The sequence below is a fragment of the Bubalus bubalis genome, chromosome 12 (genome assembly GCF_019923935.1).
Source record: "Bubalus bubalis isolate 160015118507 breed Murrah chromosome 12, NDDB_SH_1, whole genome shotgun sequence".
Classification (NCBI taxonomy): Eukaryota; Metazoa; Chordata; class Mammalia; order Artiodactyla; family Bovidae; genus Bubalus; species Bubalus bubalis.
The window spans coordinates 25,871,096-25,898,930 of NC_059168.1; the positions used below are offsets into that span (position 1 = coordinate 25,871,096).

The 27,835-nt window shown below is 35.2% G+C and overlaps 1 protein-coding gene across 2 annotated transcripts in view; it reads right to left on the reverse strand.

The window, feature by feature from the left end:
* Nucleotides 1–27,835, reverse strand: part of LRPPRC (leucine rich pentatricopeptide repeat containing) — a 101,140-nt gene that overhangs the window by 32,174 nt on the left and 41,131 nt on the right. For both annotated transcript variants that reach the window (XM_025260946.2, XM_025260948.2), the window contains 12 exons: nucleotides 27,654–27,681; nucleotides 25,090–25,147; nucleotides 23,897–24,003; nucleotides 23,599–23,676; nucleotides 23,224–23,268; nucleotides 22,775–22,879; nucleotides 21,660–21,790; nucleotides 20,867–20,952; nucleotides 19,237–19,444; nucleotides 11,922–12,046; nucleotides 11,303–11,409; nucleotides 370–438 (listed from right to left, as the gene is read on the reverse strand). In XM_025260946.2, coding sequence (XP_025116731.2) covers nucleotides 370–438; nucleotides 11,303–11,409; nucleotides 11,922–12,046; nucleotides 19,237–19,444; nucleotides 20,867–20,952; nucleotides 21,660–21,790; nucleotides 22,775–22,879; nucleotides 23,224–23,268; nucleotides 23,599–23,676; nucleotides 23,897–24,003; nucleotides 25,090–25,147; nucleotides 27,654–27,681 — 1,147 coding nt within the window. The remainder of the gene's footprint in view (nucleotides 1–369; nucleotides 439–11,302; nucleotides 11,410–11,921; nucleotides 12,047–19,236; nucleotides 19,445–20,866; nucleotides 20,953–21,659; nucleotides 21,791–22,774; nucleotides 22,880–23,223; nucleotides 23,269–23,598; nucleotides 23,677–23,896; nucleotides 24,004–25,089; nucleotides 25,148–27,653; nucleotides 27,682–27,835) is intronic.

Consider the following 27,835-nt stretch of genomic DNA (forward strand, 5'->3'; position numbering starts at 1 on the left):
CCCTGTGGCTTTTTCTTGGCACGATGTGAGAGGCATCTGGGCTGGAGTAAAGTAGAAGCTCCACTGGGCTCCCATCAAGCATTTCCTCTGGTCACTAACGACTGAAGCAGATTTCAACTGCCAAGGAAACGTCAGCCCTGCTCAAACCAACAAGTAGAATGAAGCCAGCTGAAATCTTCAGAGCCCATGTTATTATTTTTAGGGATTCTGTAGACCTCAGGAACCAGAATTAAGTGATTGCTTATTTGGAAAACCACCAAGGTAACCAAGGCTGCATCTCATGAAATCCCCAAATGCTCACAGGACATGGAGGACACTTGCTTTCTACTCACAGTTTTGGGTGAGGGAGACCAGAAATTAAACACAAACCTGATTATTTGCAATACATCTATCACAAAACCACTGAAGTCTTGTAGGCCGAGCTCTAATGCCTGGGGTCTGTAAAATAAAATAATCATACAGCACACAAGGTAAGGCTTTAGCCAAATGTTAATTTTCCCTCAATGACAGTTCTCCTTCTAATGACCCTGGCTGCCTCCTTCCCAAATGTATATACTAAAAGAAATCTATAACTTAATCCCACAGTTATCAAGGACCTTTAGGATTAGAACAACCTATACTTAACCAATGTCTAGTAGATTTGTGTTATTTCAAAATGCTACTCTGTAGGTCAATTTGAATTCCATAAATCTATAATTATTAAAAATGGCTAAGCGTTCTGTAGTTGAAAAAGAAAGAAACCTTGAAATAATGGACTAAATCAACTTCAAAATATATCAAATTAGACACACACACTTTATAGAGATCCCAATAGATTCAGAAAGCAAAAATTATTAATACGTTTCATAGACTTAATAATTATCACAATGATAAACCCATGGCTTTTACAGAAACATGCCTTGTAAAACTTAGTGATGAAAGTATTCTGATTACCACACATGCTTGCCTAGTATCGAAAACTAAATATTTTAAGAGCTAGGTACTAAAAACAATCCAAGTACTCAGTTAGTTCATAGTCTTAGCTTATTTCAATAATTGAGATGTATGTTATAGCCTCAATTAGGAATAACTAATAATTAGTCAATAATTCTAGTTTCAAAACAATTACAATTTTGGATACTGAAATAAAAGACTTCACATTTAATTTCAAGGATCTGTCACTCTACCTATAGCATCTTCATCATCTACGAGGGCTTCCCTATGAAAACACTACATTATTTAATACATGATCACAGTATTATGACAAGAAAACAACATACCCTGGCAGCTCCAGTCCAGAGGACATGTCTTTACTGCTCTGTTCACTCAGTTTTGTGGACTACACCAAGCAACTCTCAAATCTGATCTTTTATTTCTAAGTCCTCATTATGTTTTATTTCTTAATCTTGTACAATGTTAAATTAAAAGCTGATGCAAGAACCAACATCTCAGGGCTTTGGTAGAACGACAAAAAAATTGGTATAGAAGTTTGTAAATTAAGTGTTCTCATTCTAACCGTGCAAGTACCCAGATTTTGGGTTACAAGAAATAAATGTGGAATAAATTAACTGTTGATATATATATATATATTCTCAAACATCACTAATATTTACTTTCGCATCCAATTTCTACTCAAGGATGTTCTCACATTATCTGTTGTTTCACGTGCATTACACTGAAAACGAAGCCAACATCAAATGTACACAAAAAGCCCTTGAAAAAAATACTAGATAATCCTCTTTAGAACATGGCAAAATGTAAGGGCTACATTCACTTACAACTTTCAATATTACTGCTCTTCCAAATGCAATGATCTAAATAGCACAACTTTCATGGCAAACTCTTCCTTTTTGTGGCCGATTAATCTGCCTGTCACTGGCAGGACAACTGACTTATATGGCAGATATTCCTATGCTTCATTATGAAATTAAGGACTGCTTTCCCAAATCAATTTCAATCATCAAAAGAACATCTAGGTCAGATTAACTAAATCTCCTAGGCTTCTGTAACAGTCTACATTTCTGGCTTATCTCTTAACATCTTATTGATTTTTAAACACTGTAAGTTGAAAGCAAAAAAAAAAAAAAAAAGAAAATGTAATAAAAACATGGAGAATAGAATTCTAATTGGGATGCTAAATATAACTTATCCAAAACTAGTTAATGCTTAATTAAAACAATGAACTCATCTTTAATTTTTCCTGTTTTTCCTATGCACAATCTATTTAATAGACAGTGAGGATAAAGTAATTATTGTAATTTAAAAACAAACAAACAAACAGCATGTTTGTTTCCACCTGGGTTACTGCGCTTCAAAACATACTTTGTGAAGCTGCAATTCAGAACTAGGTTCACTTGTATTAGAAAAAAGTAATCCCAATTTAAAAAATAATTTTAATTAATTTCATTACATCACTGATATAAATTTGCTTTTATCACAACAGGCTTCTACATATATTAGTAGAAACAGATATCAAGCATAATATTGATAATTATCATTTTGAAGTGAAAACAGATGAATATACTTCAAACTCCACCTCAAAGGAAATCATTTTAAATTTAACTAAAATAGTGATTTTTACCTGTTCTGAGTTTTGTTACCATTACTGCTAGAAATGGAAAATGGAAAACCACCACTCTGGCTTCACGTCCTCTAGCTGAAGTAGTAGGAGGAAAATCAAATGCACAAGGAGGAAGGGACAAACAAAACCAGTAAGAACCAACTATCTATCCCCAGCGCCAAAACAGCAAGGAGTAAAAGGGCATCATGGTAAGTATTAAACCTTTCAACAACTGTCCTTTCTCTACACTCTCCAGAGACAGGCTTAAAGACCACATCTAGTAAGGAGGAAAATATGGCTGAGCAAGTCAAACCAACCGTCTATCATTAACTAAATATGATCCCAGTGTTACAGAAGATACTAAGTAACTCATGGGAGAGAGGGAGTATAAACTGGCACGAGAACTGACATCTCCTGAAATTTGGGGGACAGACGCGGGGGAACTGGAGAAGGAAATGGCAACCCACTCCAGTATTCTTGCCTGGGAAATCCCATGGACAGAGGAGCCTGGCGGGCTGCAATCCCCGGAGTTGCAAAAGTTGAACATGACTGAGCACACATACGCACACAGTGGGGGAGCTAGCTCTAAAATCCCTTCTTTATATGTGAGACCCATTTTGGCTTATTAAGGAAGGCAAATTAGAATAAAGCCCTGAATCTGATCTGTTAAAGAACAAAGGAAGGAGGAACGAAGGTTGGAAGACTGCTATAATCCAAAATTTTGGTCCTAAAGGCAAAGTCATAAAAAGAAGGGATATGCCCCCCTGAGAAGATAGCAATTTTACTCTGGCTGAAATGTTATGGAAGAGTAACAGCAGAGAAAGAGAGAAGGAAAATTCAAGAAAGAGAAATTCTGGAGAAATTTTAAGTTGTTTTGGTGATTCAGATATTAAAGGTTGAGAGATCATGGAGGCTGAACTGAATACATGAAAAAGAAAGTGAAAGTGGAGTGTCAGTTGCTCACTCGTGTCTGACTCTTTGAGATCCCATGGACTGTAGCCCACTAGGCGTCTCTGTCCATAGAATTCCCCAGGAAAGAATACTGGAGTGGACTGCCATTCCCTAGTCCAAGGGATTTTCCTGAGCCAGGGATCGTACCCAAGTCTCCTGCATAGAAGGCAGATTCTGTACCATCTGGGCCATCAGGAAAGCCCCATATTGAATACATAAATATATCAAATCAACAGGTCCAACACCTTAAACTTAATGAAACATTATATCTTATCTCAATTTTTTAAAAAAAGAGATCATGGAAGCAGAGGCAGAAATGGTGTAAGGGTACCAACAGAAAATCTGAAATCAGGATGCAATTTCCAAGTCCATGACAACTACTAACTAAATAACCTCCATACTCACACCCTGAACTGAAGTTTCACCACCCTAATTACTCCTCAGAGTTGTTCTGTGAGGCTCACAGGAAGATGCACATGAAAATCATTTGAGAAGTATTAAAATGTTACTAATATCGGTTACACTGCTTAGCTTGTAATCTAGGTTTGAACCTTAAGAGACGAGGTTAGAGAAAGAAATGCTAAGTAAGTTTAAAGTAGACTCTTACTCATTGTGTATTTGTATCCTGAGAACTTAGCTGTAATTACTGAGCTGCTCAAAGGTTAAGAATAAAACGGATATAATTCTCTACAGAAACTTTTAATATGGTTATTTAACATTTCATGTCATTATTTAACTTTCTGTACTTGTTTGTACCATCTCTCCCTGGACTTAAGCTGCAATTTTAAAAATATAAAATGAATTATCTAAACAGTGTTAATTTATTTAAATGACCCACAACACTTCTTTCCTGGGAGGCAAATGAACTTGACTAAAAGAATGAAGTTATTTTCTCTAAACAAAGAAATACCACCCTATTTTATCATAATATGTAGCAAAAGAAGTATAGGACTAAAATACTAGAACTCAGGAGGCCTGGGTTTTAGTCCAATCTTTGCCACTATGAACCATAAAAGAGGTATCACCTATAAACACACAACGAAAATTTTGTCTTTATGCATCAGGGGCCTTAATAATAACATATGATCCACTTCTGAGAAATGATCCTAAGTAAATAATCTGAAAAACAAATATGCAAGGAGATAAAGATGTGAATTATGATGACTACTTACAATAGTGAAAAATGTTCTCAAAAGAGGAATGGGCAAATAATCTTATACAAAAGAATGATGTAGTCATTAAAAATGCTTTAGAACAGTTCTTACTGACGTTCAGAGAATGCAGAGAGAGCAATATAGGGTGAAGAAAGTATTATGTAAGCTATAAGATTCAATTTCAAGTATATACAAAAGAAATATGCATTGAATACAGGACAGAAAACCTACAAAGATGACTAGATGAGTAGTGGCACTGACAGTGAGTCTTAATAAACTTGGTGTATTTTAAACAGTAACACATGTTAAGCTTTACTTGAATCTATACACAAGCGGAGGGTTTCCCTGGTAGCTCAGCTGGTAAAGAATCCGCCTGCAATGCAGGAGACCCCAGTTTGATTCCTGGGTTAGGAAGATCCCCTAGAGAAGGGATAGGCTACCCACTCCAGTATTCATGGGCTTCCCTGGTGGTTCAAGACAGTCAAGAATCCACCTGCAATGTGGGAGACCTGTGATCCCTGGGTCGAGAGGATCCCCTGGAGAAGGGAATCCAACCCACTCCAGTATTCTTGCCTGGAGAATCCCCATGGACAGAGGAACCTCGTGGGCTACAGTCCATGGAGGCTGCAAAGAATTGGACACGACTGAAATGACTAAGTACAACACAGCATCCACAGGGGGAACACTCAGGTTGACCATCATCACTGGGAGACAAAATACAACACACAAAGTGTATTTATCTGATATTAAAGTTTACAAAAATAATTTGTGAACATTTCCCCAGTTGCACATTTCATTCCAGAATGTGCCAGAAGAATACTGGAAGGAACAAGGGACAGTCAGCCTACAGAGGATGAGACTGAAGATGAGAGAAAAGGGTTTGACTTCAACACAAGAAAGAACATCACAGAGAAAGCAGAGCATAAAGCTAACATTCAGTGTTAAACACTGTCCCAGACACTCGAGATGTGGTCTTAGCAGCGTTGTCTGATAGAGCCTTAAGAGAAAGAACAAGGATAAAGAAGAGAAGTCCTGTCCTGCTCTGGGGCTTTTGCACAGGTAGTGTCCTCTAAGTGAGATGTTTTTGCTTCCACTCATTACCTGCCTTGCTCCTAGTTCATCCTTTAGTTCTCATCCCAAACATAACTTCCTCAAAAAGATCTATCTAGTCTTGAAATAGATACTTTTATAGCACGTTCTGTTACAATAAAACAATTATTGCACTTTCATCTTTCTAAAGTCTATCTTTAGGACAGACTGTAAGATGTGATCCATAACCGGTTTACTGAAGGAAGGAAGGGGAGAGAGAAATGGAGGGTAAATTGATCACACTGGGAAGCCAAGCAAATTTTAGAAACCATGCAAATTTTGTCCACCACCTTAAAGGACTTGACCCAGTTTTAAGTTACAAAATCTGCCAATGCCAACTTTATAAGGGTTCATAATGGGAGGTGCTGTTGTCAGATCTAAGTTAGAGCTCAATGTATCTCAAGTCAGAGCTTAGATGCTCTTATGCCTCTGTTAATTCATCATTGTTGTTTGGTTGCTCAGTCATGTCCAACTCTTTGCGATCCTATGGACCACAGCCTGCCAGGCTCCTCTGTCCACAGGATTTCCCAGGCAAGAATACAGGAGTGGATTGTCATTTCGTTCTCCAGTGGATCTCCCCATGTCTCCTGCTTGGCAGGCAGATTCTTTACCACTGAGCCACCTGAGAAGCCCTTAATTCACCATAAGTCAGTTCAGTAGCTCAGATGTGTCCGACTCTTTGCAACCCCATGGACTGCAGCACGCCAGGCTTCCCTGTCCATCACCAACTCCCAGAGCTTGCTCAAACTCATGTCCATCAAGTTGGTGATGCCATCCAACCATCTCATCCTCTGTTGTCCCCTTCTCCTCCTGCCTTCAATCTTTGCCAGTCTCCTCCATACTTTCTGCTAATTAAGGTCACTAGCATTGAGATATCTACTATTACGTATCATTTAAAATGACTGAGTAAAGTGTCCTGAAAATCCCCACAACCACTATCCTAATTCAGATCCTATTAACTTTACTGTCCCAAACCTCCTTTCATCGATCACACATCCTTCTGCTAGTATAAACTTCTTTCTAACATTGCTGAGAGTTCACTGTCTTCTGAATGAACTCCAGCCTGCTTATTCAGATACTGAAGGGTCTCTGTGAACAACTTACCTTTACAAGGTATTTCTTTTAAATCCTATACCCCAGGATTAAAGATTTATTTAGGAGATCAGGAAAAAAATAAAACTGGCTTTGTTTGCAGATGACAAGATCTTATATGTAGAAAATACTAAAGACTCCACCAAAAAAACTATTACAACTGATCAATGGATTCAGTAAAGTTGCAGGATACAAAATCAACATAAAGAAGTCAGTTTGACTGCTATCCACTAGGAACAAAATATCTGAAAAAAAAAATTGAAACAATCCTAATTCACAAGATTATCAAAATGATTTAAAAAAAACCAAACCCTAGGAATAAATTTAACCAAGGCTATGAAAGATCTGTACATTGAAAATTATAAGACTTAAGTCAGACACACAACATACACATACACTCATGCACACAGAAGTCCTGCCATTTGCGACAACACAGACGGACCATGAAGGCATCATGCTAAGGAAAATAAGTCAGAAAAAGGGGAAGACTATGATTATCACTTATATGTGAAATCTGAAAAACCCAAACTCCTAAAACCAGGGCATAAAATGGTGGTTGCCAGGGTCTTGGGGGTGGGGGGAACAGGGAGATGCTGGTCAAACAGTACAAACTCCCATTTCTAAAATGAGTAAGTTCTGGGGATCTAACGCACAACATTGCAATTAAACCTAATAATACAGCTTATGTACTCACACACTCTCATATATTTGAAGTTGCTAAGAACAGATCTTAAATGTTCTCACCATAGAAAGGGTAATTATTACATGAGGTAACAGAGCTGTTAAATAACACTACTATGGTAACCATTTTGTAATATATAAGCATATCAAATCAACAGGGTGTACACCTTAAAGTTATACAATGTTAAGTGTTACTAATATCTCAATGAAGTTGGAGGAAAAAAGGAACTATTTAGAGATTTCCCTTTTCTACTTCTTTGCTCTACCTCTTAATACCTTTAACACACTTCCAACCCCATCAAACTCCCAAATGTGAAGAGTACTACCACATCCATCAATCCGCACCCTAAATCCCGTTATCAGTAAAGTCACCTTATTTCCTACATTAAGAATAAGTTTCTCTCTTGAATTCTCAAAACCATTTATATTTTTCTTATAGCAGTTAACAATTGTCAGTCTAATACAGATGTTATCTTCATGTATTAATCTTGTGTTCAAGAAGCTTCACATTAATTCCTTGAGAATCAATCTAGGTCTGATTTACTTTTCTCTCCCTTAGCCTTTCTTGTAGAGGAAAACAACACTCTTTCTGAATATATATAGAATAAGAATATATATATATATCCTCATTACTGAAAACTCAAGAAAATACAGAAAAGTATATAGCAAAATACCAGCTATAATTCCACTCTCCTGCAATAAACGATGGTTAGAAATATAAAACTATGTTAAAACATAATACATTTATGATATATGTAAACCAACTCATTTTAAAAACACAGGTCATATAACACACCAAATCTTGTTTTGGTCTTCATTTAAGGAGAGCATAAAATATGACTGGTTGACTGGCTTATCTTATCTCCCACAGTGCTTAGGATACAAAGAAGCTTTATTGCATATTTTGCTTTGGAAATTCAACCCTAGTGAATCTACCCTTGGATAACACACTGTTGCATTTTGGGGAATGATAAAAATGTTGTTCAGTATTTATTATGTTCTTTCATATGCTGGTACTGTCCTCATTTATTAATATTCATTACTTTTAAGATTTTCAATAATCCTTAGAAAATCACAAAGGAGAACTCCAGGCCTTGAATTTTAACAATCAAAATATCGAGTTCCCCCTCCTACACTGCTGGTGAGAATGTACATTGGTACAGTAACTATGGAGAACGGTATGGAGGCTCCTTAGATAAAAACCGAGTTACCGAATGACCCTGCAATCCCACTCTTGGGTATGTGTCCGAAGAAAAACACGATCCGAATGGATACGCGCAGCCCGGCGTCACTCCAGCACTGCTGACAACAGCTAAGACATGGGAGCAACGCAAATGTCCATCGACAGAGAGGCGGGTAGAGAGGGTGTGGCACATACATACAATGCAAGATCACTCAGGGGTTAAAAAGAATGAAAAATGCCATTTGCAGCAACATGGATGGACCTAGGGAGTGCCATATTGAGTGAAGTCAGTCAGAGAAGGAGAAATATTGTATGACATCCCTTACATGTGGAATCTAAAAAGAAATGATATAAATGAACTCACAAAACAGAAACAGACTCACAGACTCCAAGAACAAGCTTACGGTTGCTCTTGGGGGTGGGTGGGGGCGAAGAATGGGGAAAAGGGATAGTTAGGGAATTTGGGATGGACATGTACACACAACTATATTTAAAACGGATAACCAGCAAGGACCTACTGAATACCACATGGAACTCTGCCACTCTGTTAAGTGGCAGCCTGGATGGGAGGGGGACTTTGAGGGAGAATGGATATATGTGTGTGTATATATATGGCTGGGTCCCTTTGCTGTTCATCTGAAACTCTGATAACACTGTTTGTTAACTGGCTATATTCTAACACAAAATAAAAATTTAAAAATAAAATTCATGTTCTTACTTTAATTCAACTCCAACTAACCATTAACAAAAAAAAAATTAAAAATGTGCCTCAAATATTTCCATATATTGCATACCTTGCCGTCCTACCCTAGGGTACTGCAAAAGGATTCTGTAAAGCTATTCTCTATCCTTTAAGCACTTCTATACACTTTCACTATAAAATTCTGCCATCAGTATACAGCCATTCCTAAATGATGACACTCAACTAACTGTTGTACACTGGCAAAACCTTAAGTAATTAAGAGGCAGCCTCCTTCTCTTGCTTGTTCACATGACAAGAATGTACCTTACACTAAAGCATAATTTTGTGAATTATGTGGGGTGAAGAAGACAACAGAGTCTTTACCTTTAAGGGGCAAAGAGGATTAATATTATTGATTACTATCATAATCCAAGAAACATGCAAGCTGCTTTACATACTAAATTAGGTGATTGAATCTTAAAGAAAGATACTATATTCCATTTTATAGATGAGGAAGCTTAAAAAGGTTTAGTAACTTATTCTTTATCACAATAGGAAGTAGATGACAAAAGGAGAACCCACTCTTAAGCCTTTTGCTCTTCCTATTACATCTTGCTTATTACACAAAGAGAGGCACCTGCTTTTCGGCTGTAGAACCTCTAATCGCTATTGTCTGAATACCTGAGTTTATTTCTGCTCTGATCGGTGCCTTACTATATTGATAACATGCATACAGAGGAGCAGAACTCAACAGGCAGACAGCTCCCCTCATCTTCAGATACCTACGCTGTGCACTTTCAAGTGAGAGAATTTATACCATTTCCCAGAAAATACAAATGAACTACTTGAGCTACAAAGGCACCTGTTCGAGACAGTACATCTTACTTCCCTCTGCTAGAAGGACAGACTGGATTAAAGAGGGAAAAAGAAGAAAGTTCTGAATTAATTTCACAGTCCTTTTTCATGCTAGACGTTTCTCTTCTTTGAAAAATGTCAAGAGAAACTAGTAATTTTCTGGGTTGTGTGCCTGTATTTTCAAATCCATTATACGCAGTCATCAACATAAAAGCAAGGAGGCCAAAGACTACCTCTATGTCTCATCCATCACAGGTCATCCATCATGGGCACTTTTGGGAAAAGGCATGGGTAGCAAGCAGTAAGGTCTATCTGAGAGAAACATGATGACTGATATATTTACAAGTTTATTTTACACACATTAAGCAATATCTAAGATGATGTGTCCATCTTCTATGAAATGACTTTTTAGGGAACACAGGACTGTTTTAATAGTGAAATTAATCACAATTTGGACAGACTTCATAGTTGCCCTTTGACTTATCAATTTCAGTAAGCAAAATTTCAATCAAGCCTAGATAAAATATACTAATCCTAAATAGCCCAGGTTTGTCACCTACCATTTCCCATAAGCTGCTTACCATAGTGAAAAAAAAAAAGAAGAAATTTTAAATTAAATGCCAAACAGTTGCAGACAGCACTTGTTTGGCTGATTAACTTGTAGACAAGCATTACAAATAAATCTGAGCATGGTCTGCAGCAAATTAAATTCCACTGCTTTTAAGAACAAAGAATTCCTTGGCAAAGAGGATTAGCAACTTTACACCCAGGAATGCCAGTTTAATTTAATTGTTCCACAATCCAAGATTTAATATGCAAATGTCATTTTGATATATAACAGTGAATTTAACAAAGTGAAGAAACAAATTCAATATACAACCAGGCTGCCTTTTCTGAACTGTAATTACATACAATAAAGAAGCTGGCCGAGTCTCCCCGCCTCACCCCACATTATTGGGACTGAATTATATTAACATGAATCAAAAAAAGTGTAATTAAAGGTTAAAATTTTAAAACACATTCTAATTAAGAGTCTAAATAGCTGTACAATTACAATCCTGTAGTTAACATCATACCTCAATGATCTTCTTGGCCTCTTTGTAATTTCCTGTTTGTAGGAAGGCAAAGAAGAGATCATAGAGCATAGTCATTTCACCCTGTTCTTGGCTCACAAAGTCCATTGCTAGAGAGGAAAGAAGAAAATATATTAGAAGAAAAAATATAGAGTAACACAGTATCACTTGAAGAATTCTGAACAAATATCAGAAAACTTTAAAATAAATATTCAGAATAACTTAAAGCTTATAGCTATAGGAAACAATTTTCTGTCACATTCTTTACCTAACAGCATATACTTATGACATTAAGCACCTATGACTAGTTTCAAAGAGAACTGGTGAGATTAAGGATGAAAATCCCCACAAAGGCAGATCATCAAGAAGTGGAGCAAAAGAAAAATAACAAAGGGCAACTTTTCAACATGAACAGGTACTAAAAACAAGGACATCTGTAATATTAAAAAAAATTTACCTGATATTTTTCTCAACTCAGAAGTGCAACAAAAGAAAAGTTTCTCTGGATGTGCTTGTCTTTCTGTTCAATTTTCTCCTCACAGCAACGCTTTAAGATTACACAAGCAAGAAAGAGGAGGAAAAAAAAAGACTAACAACCCTAAGATATTAGAAGGTGACTAACCTTTCTGAATTAGCTCAGTCTCGCCTTTCTCTATCAGCTTACACAAGACATCATGAATCCTTGGCAGGATTTTATACTTTTCATAGCAGTCAATGGTGCTTTCAAGAGCAGCAGGTAAGTCATCCCTTGGAAACAACAAAATATTAACAATGAAAAAAATATATCTAATTAATCTGAGAGATATACAAATGACCAGTCAAAAAGTACACAGGCAGCTTTTACTTAAGTAGACTACCACAAAGCCAAAATAAAAAAAACAAACAAGAAATAATCCTTATACAAAAATCAATGTTCAGAGTACAGACATCATTAGTGGCTCCTTGCTTTCTCTGCTTCACCTTTTATTATTTCACTTGCTAAATGGCACTTTTTAAAGAGTCCAAAAGATGAAGGCATTTCCTCATATTATATAGAAGTTGTTATAAGAATGCATTATTTCTAAAAACAAGGACTACTGTCAAATATTTTTTCCAACCACTTAAGTTTATGGTTCTCAATTTCAGATTTGGGAAACTTTACTAAATGTGCATCAACGGTCATCAAGAACTTTTCATGCACGTTCACCTTTCTCATCATAATTTTCAAACTGTTGCCTCTCCAGATAAGGAGGAAATAACTTCAGGACTCACAGTAGGTGTGTAATTAATTAAAGTAAAAAGATATTTTCATTAAGTTATTTATTAAATAAGAGTATGGAAATATATTCTGTGGGTCCTCAAAACCTCTTTTATCCTTTGGGAAACAACAGTATAAGAAGTTATTAAGACCTTGGGAAAGCTGTTTAGATAATGTGATCCATGTCTACCTGCCACTTTCCTTTATTTTTAAATAGATGAGGAAATTAGGGCATCTAGAGATTGACTGATGAGCCTAAGGCCACTAGGAAGGCATGCTGTCAGGTCACTGGACTCCCCCTTTCAGAGTACGTCTAATTACACAGTATGCTCTATTAAAAAGCAATGTTGTTCCTTTAACCTAATAAGGTGATATAACTTGGAATAATAAATTTAAAAGATTATTTAAAAGAAAGTATGAAATGTACTTATAAAACAAACAAACACGGTTACAGGTATGGACCAAAAAGTATAGCTAGTGATAATCTTCGTGGAGAAAACGTATTTCTCTCACACGTGCAACAGTTTTTGAAAGGAAGAAAAGCCTTTTAAAATTTTCCGCTGAAGCCCTAACATTTTGGTTCATTATACAAATGTTATGTTGCCCTAGACTGAATTACTATTTTATCCAGATTAAGATTTTAAACTGTACTAAGAAGTACAATACCATGAAGAAGCGTTAATTTTACTGCAATAATACTGACACAGTGAAAATGAGCCGCTCGGAACGGAACTCCACCTCATCCCCTTACTGAGCCCTGTTTACAGCGCATCTTCTGGTACCCCACAGAGTCATTTGAATTTTTGTCATTTGGGGTGAAGACTAAATTACAGGTTAATCTCAAAACTGCAAGTAGATGTTGCAGGCTAGATTACTGTCATACAAGGGAAATGCTACAGAAGCTACCACATATGATATAAAGCTTTATATAATCAGTATTTTCCTTTGCTTCAGATACAAGTTCAGTTATTACCTTTTCACAATTCCATTTAAGGGAAAAACTACCAAAATATTTTCAAAAGAAAAACTAACACATAACAGATTATTAAAAGGCAGGATGATTTGCTTTTTCAGGTCAATTCCCAAACTAGAATAGTATTGTATCTCAATTGTATTTTCCCTACATTAGGTCAGAGCTATCAATAAATGAATGAATAACTGTTTGGTCAATCAAAGAGACACACTAATAGTCTTTGGTCTCCAAATATATGCTTCTGAAGATTACACATGCTCAGAACAACAACAGAAAAGACAAGGATCGCAAAATGGAAATAATTCATATATATGTTAGTAATTTTAAATAACAATGTCACTGATCCCAGGTTGCCAACAAAATGAATTAAAAATCTGTAATGAAACATTTCATACCTACTGATGATAGAAATAACTAATGACTAGTCATTTCTTTTCAATTCCTATTTACATTCTGACTTGCGTTTGGCTGGATCATGTAACTTTAAGAAAGAGACAAAAATGTCCATTCCTCATATAATTTGATGTCATCATTAATCTTTCCTATTTAAGCCTGAAAATTCTGGTTATGGAAATTAAAAATATGAGAAAGTATCTGAAACTAACATTGCTAAAATAGTTGTATATTCATAGGACTTTTGAATTTCAATCCTAATTGACAAGTACTACACACAGCTTGGCTATATCAATGTGACACATTTCAAGAAGTGGTGATAAAAAGTAGATTATCACAACAGTTGAACTCAAGGATCTTTGGGTCTCCTCTCAGTGCGAATACTCTAACGTGAGGTTCTATGAACTAGAGCTTAGTGGGTTCATCATCTCAAATGTTTCACACCAGCAGAGAAAACCATCACATGACCACTACTTGTATTAGGCGGGATTACATCAATAAGTGCAGCAAAATATCAAATGGAAAAAGGCTGAAACCGCTTTACACCCAAAACGTGGGGGAAGATTCAATTAATCAGTGTAATTCTATACCCTAAAACGACTTTGCTTTCCTCTGTATGCTTTAAAACACTAGAACTGATTTAAAACTCTACTCTAAATAAAAATTTAGCCACTACTTTCAGAAACCTCAAATAATACTAAGTGAAAACCAACTCGAACATACTATTATCTCTAAGAAAAATCCACTATGGTATTTTCAACGACTAGACACCCCTCAAAGTATTTCAATGATATACATAAAGTAATCTTCATAAATAAAATATATGCTAAGAAAAAGTAAGCAATCATTTAAAAGTATTTGTGACTGATGCAAATTAACTCAATATGACTTTAATCAAAATTCTACAAGCTGATGAAATAAAAGCAGAATGGAAAAAAGATTTTATAACGATACCAGAAAACAAAGCCTCCTAACTCAAATTTCTTTATAAATAAACTAGAAATCACAAATGTGTTTCGTACAAACTTGAACTGTTAGAACAAGAGCAACCAGTGATAACTATCTATTTACCTATCGATAGCTTTAAACTTGGTCTGCTTACCCATAACTTCCAAATCAGAGAGTATACTTAATTTAATCAAAATTTTAAATGACAAATATTGATTTTTTTAATTGGAATAAAGTGCTTCAACATTATGCATAAAGTGCTGGTGAAGTGGCAATTTACCTAAAGAGCTTACTGACTGAAAAGCTCTCAAAATCGGAAATCACTAAAGAAAAGAAGGTCGTTGAGGGGGGAAAAAAGTTCAAAACAAGGGAGAGGGGGCAAAAACACCTTAACGCTCTTAAACACCAACTATTCTATAAATCTTAAGCAGATGTTCAGTGTGGAAAGAAATCATTCCAGGAGAAACCACGGACTTTGCAAAAATTATTCTGTTAAGAGAACCAGTCCCTGAAAGAGCTAAATGTTTTTTTTTCTGTTCATCATCTATAAATGAGGAATCTTCAAGGAGACTGGTGTTGCAATTACAACTAATCCTCCCCAAAAAATTAACTGTGTTGAAGGCTTTGTAATTTCCCTAGGTACAATTTAGCTGTCACTTACTTTAAAATTTACTCAAACATGCGTTCGGAACAGCACTAACTTCACATGTCAAGTGCTTTCCAGCCAATTGAGTCTAAACTGGAAGTCGGTGTTAAACAACTGAATGATTAGACAAGATAGCTCATTTCCCTGCTCTTTTGTTCAGAATAAAATGCCACATTTACATTATCAGGCTCAACAGGATTTTCTGACAGAGGGAGAAAAAACCCTACTGAACACTGTCCATACTAAGCACATGAAGCCTGTCATTTACCAATCATCCTTCAAAAAGCAATAGCCATGAATGTAACTTAATTACGACCCAATGATCCTTGACGAAAAATCATCTTATCACTGTCCTGTTCCCCTAGGGCAAATGAACCACTTTTGTCCTTTGGCATGGATGATGCTAAATTCTTAATTGCAATAATGGAGTAAAAGAGCCAAACCTCCTTAATTTCCTTTCAGCACATAAAGAGTTTTACTCTAGAATGCAAGCATTCCCATAAATAATAAAAGTATCCAGTACAAATGAAGATGCCAAAATTAAAGGGGAGTGTATATGACAGAATAACCACCATCCTAAAAAAGTGTATTTCCCACTTCTGCAACACACTGAAGTGTTACAGTGTGTGAGTTTTAAAATGTACTGGCATAGGTTCATCGTACAGAAACTGTGACCTTTATGAAGAACTCAAGATTAACACAGCAAGAACTCTGGGAGGATTATATGCACAAAGTCCATGATTCACTTAAATGAAATGCATGTGGGTATATACAGCTTATAGCACAAATCAGCACAGAAAAATTCTTAATGGAAAGCAGAAATTAAAGTTTCTTTGATCATTTGCACTAAATAATCCAGTTAAACAGCTTCAAATATTTTTCATATGCAATGAAACCAAAATGGATCAGCTATACAAGAAGTGAATCTGAAACTGCATCATACAAATTCTTAGGCTTTTAAAACTAATGACCAGATTTAATTAATTTTATTTCCTTTACCATAGCATAAAGACTAATCAAAAGCTCTTTTAACCTACTTTAAAACATTTTTCTTTCTTTCTTAATATGGAGTATCCAGGTCATCTTTCTGAATCCAGCATGATTTCAATTAAAAAAATATTTTTTAAGTAGCTACAAAGGAAAATGTTCAATGTTCATGTGGACTACATGTAGACATGTGGCTTATAGAACCCCAATGTAAATGAAACACATGAAAATTTTGTTCAATATAGCATGTTTCTTTTCTGTTCAGTACAAGCATTATTTTGATAATACAAATCAGATTAAACAACTTCTTCAAAATTTTGTAAACCCGTCATTATTTTGGATTTCCCTGAGCAAACGAATAAACAAAATGCATTATTTTTCTTAACAATAAGGATTTTATACACTATCCAGTAACAAAGAGATACAATTAAATTTCTCCTGTGTTTTATCCGATGCTGGAAAAATCAGTTCAAAATTAAAACCTACTGAATCTTAAAGATCACCTTTCTAAGGAACTCAACCTCACAGATTTGTTCCAGAATTACAGTATGTAAGTGACAGCCTTCTTCACAGTCTGGCAATGATTTTCCAAAAATGAAAGGATGAAGATTTTGTACCATGCTTTGAAATGTTTCTCTTAATTTTACCTCAAGTTTGAATAAAAGGTTCATTATCCAGATGAGCTTATACCTGCTGAGGCCAGTTACATGATATTATTGAAGACCAAACATATTTAATCAAGTCAAATATATGTAGACTTTTGGGGAGGCCAGTGTAGTTAATCCTAGTACTGCACTTGTCATGATTTTGAATAATTAGCTATCTTCCATCATTTGGGAAAACACAATTGAAAACAAGTTTCAAAATCAATGTTTTCCTCCAACTTAGCCCCGACTAGGAGTGTGTTATTACTGTTCTCTGCAAAACATGAAATTTCCTTTATCTCCTTAATTTCTTCTTTCTGACTCTAAAATAGAGTCGACAGAAAGTTTTTATCATGACAGATGAAACTAAAAGATCTTGTCAGGGAAAAAGCCTCTGCAAAGCACAGACAGCAAAAAAAACAAAAACAAAGTTAGGTAAATAAAAATAGAAGGTAACAATTTCTCTTTATATCTGAAAGCAGTAAAAAAAAAAAAATCATAAAAGGTACTATTTTACATTTCTCTAGCCCAATTAACAGGGACAGTCAAATTTAACTGAGACAAACAAATCTCTGTACTATTAAATCAGAAGCACAGAGTATGCTCCATGTTAACATCTGAATCCCATGCTTTTTCCATTTTCCTTTGGGGGAAGTTCTCCTTGGTTCATGAGCCCCATCTGCAGACCTTTCTCGGAAAACTTTTCATCTTCTGTCTCACGGTATTTCTGTTTGTAAGATACTTCTCTACCATGGCCTCATTTTCATTGTTAATTATTTTATTTTTGCCCACTGATGGAGGAGGGCCTAATTCTTCTGGGCACTGGGCCCATTTCTTTCAAACCCCCATGCAGAGCTCCACATGCAATCTGCAGAGATGGGTCTTTTGAGATCATCAAAAAAATTCTTGGAGGAAGCATATTAATTACAGGATTTCTATATAAAGTTGGCTGTGAACATGAGAACTCAATAACACAATAACTGTTTGAATCACTATTCTTTAAAAAGATGTAATGCTGAGATTGTGTAGGTAAAGACTTAGCCAAATCAGCTAAGTTGATAAACTGTTTTTTGATTGGATGTCAAAGAAATTATTTCACAAAACATTTGTGTGTATGAACCTGTGTACACATATATACATATGTATAAATATAACATAGTTAGATGTTTTTTATTCCACACCTTCAATTCAATATTAAATCATTCATTATATTCAATTAATTGTGCTCTTAGTAAATAAAGAAAAACTACCAGAAATTTGGAAAGAATATGAGTACACTAAGATTTATCATTTACTTTTCTCCTGGCATTGATACAGCAACATCCAAACTAAATGAGAAAACCTCAATCACAAAATAAGCAAATTAGAAAACTGTGCTAAAGTCATGGAAGGGAATGGCAATGGGGTAAGATCTGAGAAATTTTTAAAAACAGAAAAGAAAAACAAATGCTAGAGGAAAAGAAAGTAATAAAGGATGCTTTACTATCTTACTGTAATGTTTCACTCTGTACTAGAACATAGGTTGACTTCATGATTTACACTTGAAAAAAATACCTTAAATTGGGCACCAACATGAACATTCCAAACAGACATTTTCAAACTCAGTAAACCTTACCCTATTAACAAAATTCATCTTCTTGCCACAAGACACAAAGACATCTTCTACAATAACTTACCAAAGCTACAGTAACTCCTGTGTTGGTACACGCAATTAAAACACAACACGGAAAAAAGAATCCGTCAAGAGACACTGCCACATCACAACATGAACAACAGTGATGAAGCATAACCAAAAGCCCTTGAGAATCCTTTCTTATATTTATTAATAATTAACACTTATAAGGGGAAAACTACATTTGGTTTCATGTAGTATCATCACATGCCCCACCAAAAAAAAAAACCCGACATAGATCATTCCATTGAGAAGTAATCCATAGGACCACAGGATTGTTGGCAATTTTAAAGGTCACCTACAAGATAGACATTCTCTTATTCGGTGGCAAATAAGGCTTCCGCAGCATCACAGAGAATTCACAAAATAAAATCCCTGTATGATTAGATTCATTATTTCAATGCGAATATTCAAAACTGAAAATTCAATTAACTTACTTTTCCAGATATAGGGTGACCAATGGGGAACTTAAGGTGGTAGATGGTTTCGCTAACCCTAGGGTCACGATGGCTTCATGCAACTGTTTTACTGTTTCAGTTTCACCTCGTAAAGCTGCGCCATTTAGGATGTGGAAAAAGGACAAGACTGTTGCATCTTTGATAAGAACATCCTTCTCTTTCATCTCCTTTAGAATGTTAATAGCATCTACAATGAAGTAGCACAAAAGACCCTTAGGTAATTTCATGTAGGGAAAACAAACTGCTATTAAAACAGCATTTCAAGCCCAGCAGGAATGTAAATTCTAGTGTATAATGCCGATTTCAAGTTAATTACTACTTGCATTTCTAAACGAGACTACAATTATAAATCCACAATAGCATGGTTTTATCATTTCCCTGCAACTTTGACTACAAATTATAGATAGGGACTGTGTGCCCACTCTGCACCACATAACCCTGTACGGTCTGCCCTATAGCTGTAAGATCCTCCTAAATGGATGCTTTTATCGTTCAGAGCTAACATCTGCTAAATCACACCATTGTTTCTTCAGCAGATGGCTTGTCAGGAGGCCAGATAATAAAGATGTGTTTACACTGTATATACAGCCAGACTAATGGTCTGATACCGATAGGGCCTGTTTGCTATGTCGATACTAATTAGCCAAGCAGAGCCAATGAAAGCTTTCCAAAAGACTGCATGTTAATACATTAGATTCATTAAGCTTCATTAGGAAGGCAGAAACAAACATTTTAGGATATGGAATAAGTGCATTTTTATAATGTTGTTATTAATTACTGCACACACAAAATGTTTTGACCACTTTATAGAAAGTGATTTTAAAAAGCAGGCTAATCTTCATAAAGGATTGTCTGTGTTAGAAAAATTTCCTAGGGAAAAATTCAACCATTAGGTCAAATACTTTCTCCATACATTTTTCTCTATAATGATTTAAAAACAAAAAATCTTCTCTAGGAATAAAAGGAAGACAGGGAGGTTTTTTTTTAAAAGTTTCAAAATAAAGCCAAATGAGAAAGTTAAGAAATAAATAGTTAAGAATAAATTATTAAGTATAATTATATTAGGCTTAGCATTATCCCAACTATAAGAAAGTTAGAGGATACACATCAACTATATAATCAGTTAGGCTCTCCCTGCAAACTTCTATGTGAAACCTTATTGAAGTATACATTTTGTTATTGGTGTTAGAAGTGAAGACAAAGACACCTGCAAAATTCATATTCTTAAATAAAGGTTATATTTACAGGATTTATGTTCAGCCTCCCAATGTTCTTAAGCAAAAACAAAGCCATTAGTGCAGGCATACAGGCAAATTGTGCCATAAGTCATGATCTTCAAACTCAATCCAAACAGCAATGCTAATAAAAACTAGCTGCAGAAATGCAAAAAGCACTGAGCTGTGCAAATGTAAATGACAAGCTTGCCAATCCATTAAAACTAATGGCCTACACTGTCCATGCAGCTCTGGTTGGATTCACATGCAAATTTGTATGCAAAGTGTTCAAGCACTTTGCAGGATGGACATGATATACCATTAGTATCAATTCACACGTTATTCCAGTGGCAAGATACTTGCATCACACATTTCCTTTATGTGCTGATGCTTACCTTGGAGCTTGCCATGTTTTCCCAATACTTTAACGAGTCTTACATACTTGCCGGTGTCAAGGACAGCAGAAGAATCTAAACGGTCACTAAAAATTAAAGCCATATTTATATACTGTTAGAAGTTGTTTAACTGTTAATAGCAGTGCAGTATCTACTTGATCACTTTTCCAAAAATCGCAGAATCTGAATTTTTATTAACACTGGCTTCAACCTTTTAGTTCAGGTTATTTTTGGGGCCATATACAAATCTACATGCAATTATATTCAAAGAAGTAAAAATGTAATACTACATGTATACTACAGGTTTCCATCTGCAAATGATACAAATACGGAACGCTTCTGTTGCATGGCACTTAAGGTGATTCTCACTTTGTTGCAAATATTGAAATACTCCCAAGAGACATTTTTATTTGGTAAATCTATCAGTGGGAAGCCAAGGATACCTGAGAAATGGACAGAATTCTGTTTACACTACAGTACAGAAAGGGGAATATTTAACAAGCCTTATATATTAGTTACAACATCACTGTTGTGATATGCAGTTGTATAATCAAGAGGAAAAAAATCTTGGCTTCAAGGAATAGAATGTCTTATCACACTTAAACAAAGACTCCTTGCTGAAAACAAGCCATAATTAATCAAAGAGTATTACAGTATGAAATTTCAAAAGCATTCACAAAAGAGAATTTTTAAAATTTACATTATATGAGAGTGGTATTCACTCTACATGAGCCATCAAGGACTGTATAGCAGCATAAATGCTGATGATTTGTTTCAGTGCCAGGGTACTCACAATTCTCGTTTCAGGTTCAATGCATCTTCTGCATTATCATGTCGACAGCACAAATTTATTAAAGCTGCATAGCCACCGACAACCATATCTGATTCATATTTTGCCTTCAATTCAAGAGCTTTTTGCATGTTCTAAAATAAAGGAAGGAAATGAAAAAGAAGAAATTAATATAAAAGTGTAAAATTTCTAGTTTCCATGTTCAGAGTGTAGAAAAAGTTAACACTACTTTTAAAATAAATGGATACACATTATTAACTTCATCTTGCTCCCTGGTATTTTTAATCCACCTTCTAAAAAGCAGGAAAGATATATATATAAAGGATTCAAAAGATTTGTTATCTGCGCTGCAAAACTGATCACTATGCTAAATTTGATGTTTTAGGTTTGGGTACTGTATTATGAAAAAAGACTTCCAGATTAAATATGTACCAAGTGAGTCCAATTTCCATGCACAGAAATATATATCACTGCCAAGTTCCTCACAGTCTGTAATGTGCAGGAAATATTTTAGAATTTAATAGTGCCATATTATAACCTTAAAGTCAGCTGTATTTTTTTTCCCCTAAAAACACAGGCATACGACCAAATGACACTGAACTAGAAACTGAAAAAGTCTAGTGATATACCCCAATTGCAGACACACACTAAAATGAACACAAAGTACAGCTGGACGCCTGCTGAAAAAAGGCAAGAGACCCTTTATCTCAGAAAGAGCTTTTTTCCAGCAGGAAAATGGAATTTCAATCCCTGCATTAACAACCCTAGTAATATTTGACTTGCAAATGACTACTGCATGTATCAGTTGCTTGACAATCTAGATATGAGAGACCGGAGCCATGGCTTGAAAGGACATTTGGCATGTATGATAAACCTATCACGGCTGTTACTATCATTCACTTTGCAGATTATCGTAAACAAACTACGGCAACCCCAAAACATGCCATTCAAGGTGTAGCTGAAGTTAGTTAACCTCTCATTTAATTGCATTCTTCACAGACATGATGTACAATAATCAATTGTAAAAATTATAAATCTCATATTGGGCTTTGCTTACTTTTATCTGTAAAGAATTTTTTACCTTAATAACACATTTAAAATATTTAAACAAACGTTACCTCTTCTGAACACAGCATTAATATGAGCTGCTTTAGGATATCACCTATAGGTTGATTTTCAGCTTTTAGCTTTTCAAGCTTAGACTCCAAATCAGATGATGAAGGCTGTGAAGTAGAAATGGGAAGAAAAAAGAAAGAAAGAAATTTACTACAAAAAAAATGCACCCTTTGTCACTCTTCTCTTTAAACTGCCCTTTCCTAAATGTCATAAATGCTATCAAGGATATTAAGGTGGGGATCTGGGATGGGCTTGAGGGGTTTATAAAGCTCCTGATATTATATGCAGATTTCTTAGATATAAATTTCTGGTAAATGGCTTTTACCAACTTCTTAGAACTATGCTAGAGGCAAAAATGTTAGGAACCACTGGTTTTAAAAGGACATAGTCTAGCACTCTCATTAAATGAGGTTATTACAGCATGTAGAATCTACTCAAAGAACATACTTACTTTTCTAGAGTCTGTCTTCTCTCTTTCAACCAATACATTAACATCCTAAAATCAGGATTTAAATTACGATTAGAAAACATATGGAAAATGTACTAGCAAATGTCAAAAGCAAATTTTGGAAGTCTCATTTCATGTTTCCATTTTCCAAAATTTTCCTGAAATTCTCTTCAGACTTTATAACCACTGTAAAAAACACTTTTAAATACATTCTTCAATATATAAATAGCATTCACCAATAATCAACAAAAAGCCTTGTTTTAAAGGCTATCATTTAAATAAACTTTTGGCCAAAAGCAATATATTTAAATAAAACTTTGACATGCCTCTATATATAAATTAAGCATTTTAAGAAGTTGATTATTATTTCACACACACCTTAATCAATTCAGGAACATGGTAGCTATCCAGCAGATTACGAATGCCTCTGTAGATATTTTCAGGAATTTTTACATTCTGTGCAAAGGGGAGGGAGGAGGGAAAAAAAACACACACACAAGTTTTAGACAACCAAACTGAAATTTGTCTAACAGAAATTATCTCGGACATAATTTAAGTCTCCAACTCATGTATGTCATTGAGAAGTGGTCTGGTTGTACTTAAAAGCAGCAATTTCAAATCTAATAGATACATGTCAGACAGGACAGGCATTATATAGCAAAAAATGAAATGGTACCATCTCCTTCAGCTGATGGAAGTATTGTCTCAAACGCTCCTCCTTGGCCTGTACCTCTGAGTCACTCATGCTGTCAATCAAGTTATAAAGAAAATAGCCAACAGCTTCTGTGGAAAAAAACAAGAGAAAGCATTCCACTAAAATTACTGAGACTGTCATGTTATCAAGATTAATTTATAAGAAATCATTTTGGTGTGAGATGTCACCCTGATGAGAGGCTCTGAAATGGCAACAATGATCACTGAGGCATAGAGATTATGTGGTTTGGGAGCACACATCTAACTGGTGAGTGAAAGGAATATTAATTATTTTCAGACCGAGTGACAGCTTTTCGGTACTGAATCTTACTTCAATCTATTTTTTTCTACCACTCTGTGACAGAAGTGGTACTGCCCAAGGCCTTACCCCTTTCCTGTCCAAATCACAAATAGTGAGAATAAACAAATGCCTCCTATATATTTCTATATTAATTTTTGGTGGGCAATATTTAGGGAAACATAAAATTACAGGATTGGTAAATGTTGAGTATAGAAAGTTAAATAATTTTAATAAGATGTAATATTCCTGTGGAGAGCTGCCTATTAGCCAATGAAAAACCGAGATTAACAAAGATGTTTCATAACAACAGTAATTTTCCTATGCATCCAAGCATAAAATGTATAGGGCCATGTGTTAATACACAGGATAGAAAAATACGAACTTTCAAGAAAGATACCATATGGTTTTGTATGTGTGTGTTTTAACAGAAAACCACATATGCTAGGCTTTATTACATGAAAACAAAAATCATTAAATGTCAAAATAATGTATTTTGGGCAATAAATAGTGGAAAAATCTACAAGACCTCTTTACTATTTTATATGTCTAAATTATACCTGCAAAACATTAAAATCACATAAACACTAAAGATTACTGATTTTTAAGGCTATTTTGATGGATGCTATAAGAAGCATTTCCTCAATATCTGAAAAGAAAAACCCTCCCAATCCTGTCTTTAGAAAAACAATTATGGTAATACCAAACACCTCACAGATCTCAAAATGATGCGGTTATCAATGTAAAGATTTATAAACAAATGTTTTCAAATTTCACATTCAAAAACAAAATGTTTACTGCTGTAATCCTTCTAGCCCATCATTACACAGAAGAATGGATTTGTGGATAAGTTACAATCATCAAAATTGAAACGCTACCCGTTGGTCCTGGGGGCTCCTGGCAATAACGTCCATCCTTGTACAACAGTTCTGTTATCTGGTAAGACAGAAAATGCGTGCATTGCAGCAACAGAAGCAAACTGGAACAAACACAATCTGAAATTGAATTCTTGAAATAATAAAGCCTCTCCCCAGCAAGGTATTACTCTATGTCACAGTAATTCAACACCACCCCCACTTGCCAAGGAGATTGTTTCGTTTTTAAATAACAGGTTAGTCTTTTAAAACAAAAACAAAACAAACCCATGTTGAAGGAAAACTGCAGTATTTCATGATACATCACTAAGAAAACCTCTAAACTGTTCTGGTTACATATTGTTTTAAATAAATTGTTACTGTAGAAAACAGCTTATAGGAAATATCAACCAATGTTATTTGTCATTGTATTGTTTTTGGTCTTGCTGAAATTCAACCAGTTCCCTCCTTTTAAATGAAGTTTTACAGCAGTAAGAAACTAAAATATCCTGAAACACTAAATAATTTTTTTAAAGTTTTTCAACACTTTGCCAGTCATTTTAATGGCGTTAAAACAAAATGGGGGCTTTCCTGGTGGCTCAGATGATAAAGAATCCACCTGCTATGCAGGAGACCTAGGTTCAATCCCTGGGTCAGGAGGATTCCCTGGAAAAAGGGAATGGCAACTCACTCCAGGATTCTTTCCTAGGGAATTCCATGGACACAGGAGCCTGGCAGGCTGCAGTCCACAGGGTCGCAAAGAGTCAGACAGGGCTGAGCAACTAACACTTTCTTACTTACTTAAAACAGAAGGGGGTCCAAAGTTGTAATATGTTTGTTCTCATTGATTCTTATCAACTGAGTACACAGAAACTAAAAGACTTACTCTTCAACATTAACTCTACCCACAAAATTTCAATTAAAAAAATCCAAACATATTTGATGACAAAAACGATTACAAAACCTACGATACTGAATGCAACTTTTGAACACAGTATTTTGACTATGTATCAACAGGCTGAAGATAGTAAGAAAGGAAGCATAGGTTTCTGAAGTGAAATGAGCTACAAATTCTCAATTACTTCATGTGTATACTACAACTGAACTTATTTGCTCTTTAGATAGTGTCTGCTCAATTGCCAAGTCGTGTCTGACTCTTTGTGACCCCATGGACTGTAGCCCCCAAGCTCCTCTGTCCAGGGGATTCTCTAGGCAAGAATACTGGAGTGGGTTGCCATTTCCTTCTTCAAGATAGTGTCTGGCCATAGCATAAGTATTAACAACTCAAACTACAGTTACTTCTTTAACTATGTATTTTCTAATATGGAAAATTAGGTAAACCTGATCATATCCCACTTCACTTAACAATGAAAGCATGATGTGGTAATAGCAATCCAAAGGATAGTAAGGTAGAAACTATTTAAAAGCAAAGCAAAACAATCCTATCTACATTTTTAACCAACCCAGACATGTAGAAGATAGACAATAAATTCTACCAGAAGTTGTAGCCATACATTAGACATATGACAGCCACATTAAAACCTAATTTTGAACAAAGACACATTTAATAAGCCAATGAAAAAGTCTTTATAGCCAAAAAAAATTACTTATAAATATCTTAACCACCTATTATAACTTACATAGTATGAATGGCAGTTTAATACTAAAAACAGAACTGAATAAAAATAAGATTTTAAGAAATATTTAAAATGGGAATTCCCATCAATAATGTGCATTCTGATTGTGTTGTTGTTTATTCACCAAGTCATGTCTGACTCTTTTGCGACCCCATGGACCTTAGCCCAACCAGAATCCTCTGTCCATGGGATTTTCCAGGGAAGAAAACCGGAGTGAGTTGCCATTTCCTTCTCCAGGGGATCTTCCCAACCCAGGGATCAAACTTACACCTCCTGCATTACAGGCGGATATCTTGTAATTCAACATAAGGATTGTTGTACTTCCTGCATAAAAGCAGTTAACTTCTTAAAAAGACAGCACTTTAAAAACTGATCTATCATTCATATATAGATATACATATAGATACACTTGATGCTCCTATGTGGCGCTAGTGGTAAAGAACACACCTGCCAATGTAGGAGACGTAAGAGAAATGGGTTTGATCCCTGGGCCAGGAAGATCCCTTGGAGGAGGGCATGGCAACCCACTCCAGTATTCTTGCCTGGAGAATCCCTTGGACAGAGGAGCCTAGCAGGCTACAGTCCATAGGGTTGCAAAGAGTCGGATACAACTGAAGCAACTTAGCACATATATAGATAGATACACTTACACAAATATGTATAACATATATAACATGCACATATTTTTAAAAATAATTATTAAATATGTATGATCACTGCCATAATGTTAACAGTTGTTTTTTAGAAAAGTTGAAAACTTAAGAATTTAGGACTAACTCAAGGTCACTTCAACAATAAATTTCATGATCCAGGAAGGTAGTTTTAAAACTAAAACTACCAATTCAAGATTCTAAATTCATTAGCTTAGAGTGATGTATGATAAATGTATGAAGCTATTATAACTTGCTTTTTATTTATCACACTATGGTTTGCAATATTAGGAATACTTACCTTGCTCCAAAGATTTATATTCATAGACCTGCAGGGGGCAGCAAAGGATTAAAAATAAACCCAGAGGTTTAAAAAACATTAAAATATACTAGCAATCATTATATGCAATACATACAAATCAAAGCCTTTAAAAAAAAAATAGTTTCCAAAATCAAAGTTAATTTTCAGGGCAAGATAATTTA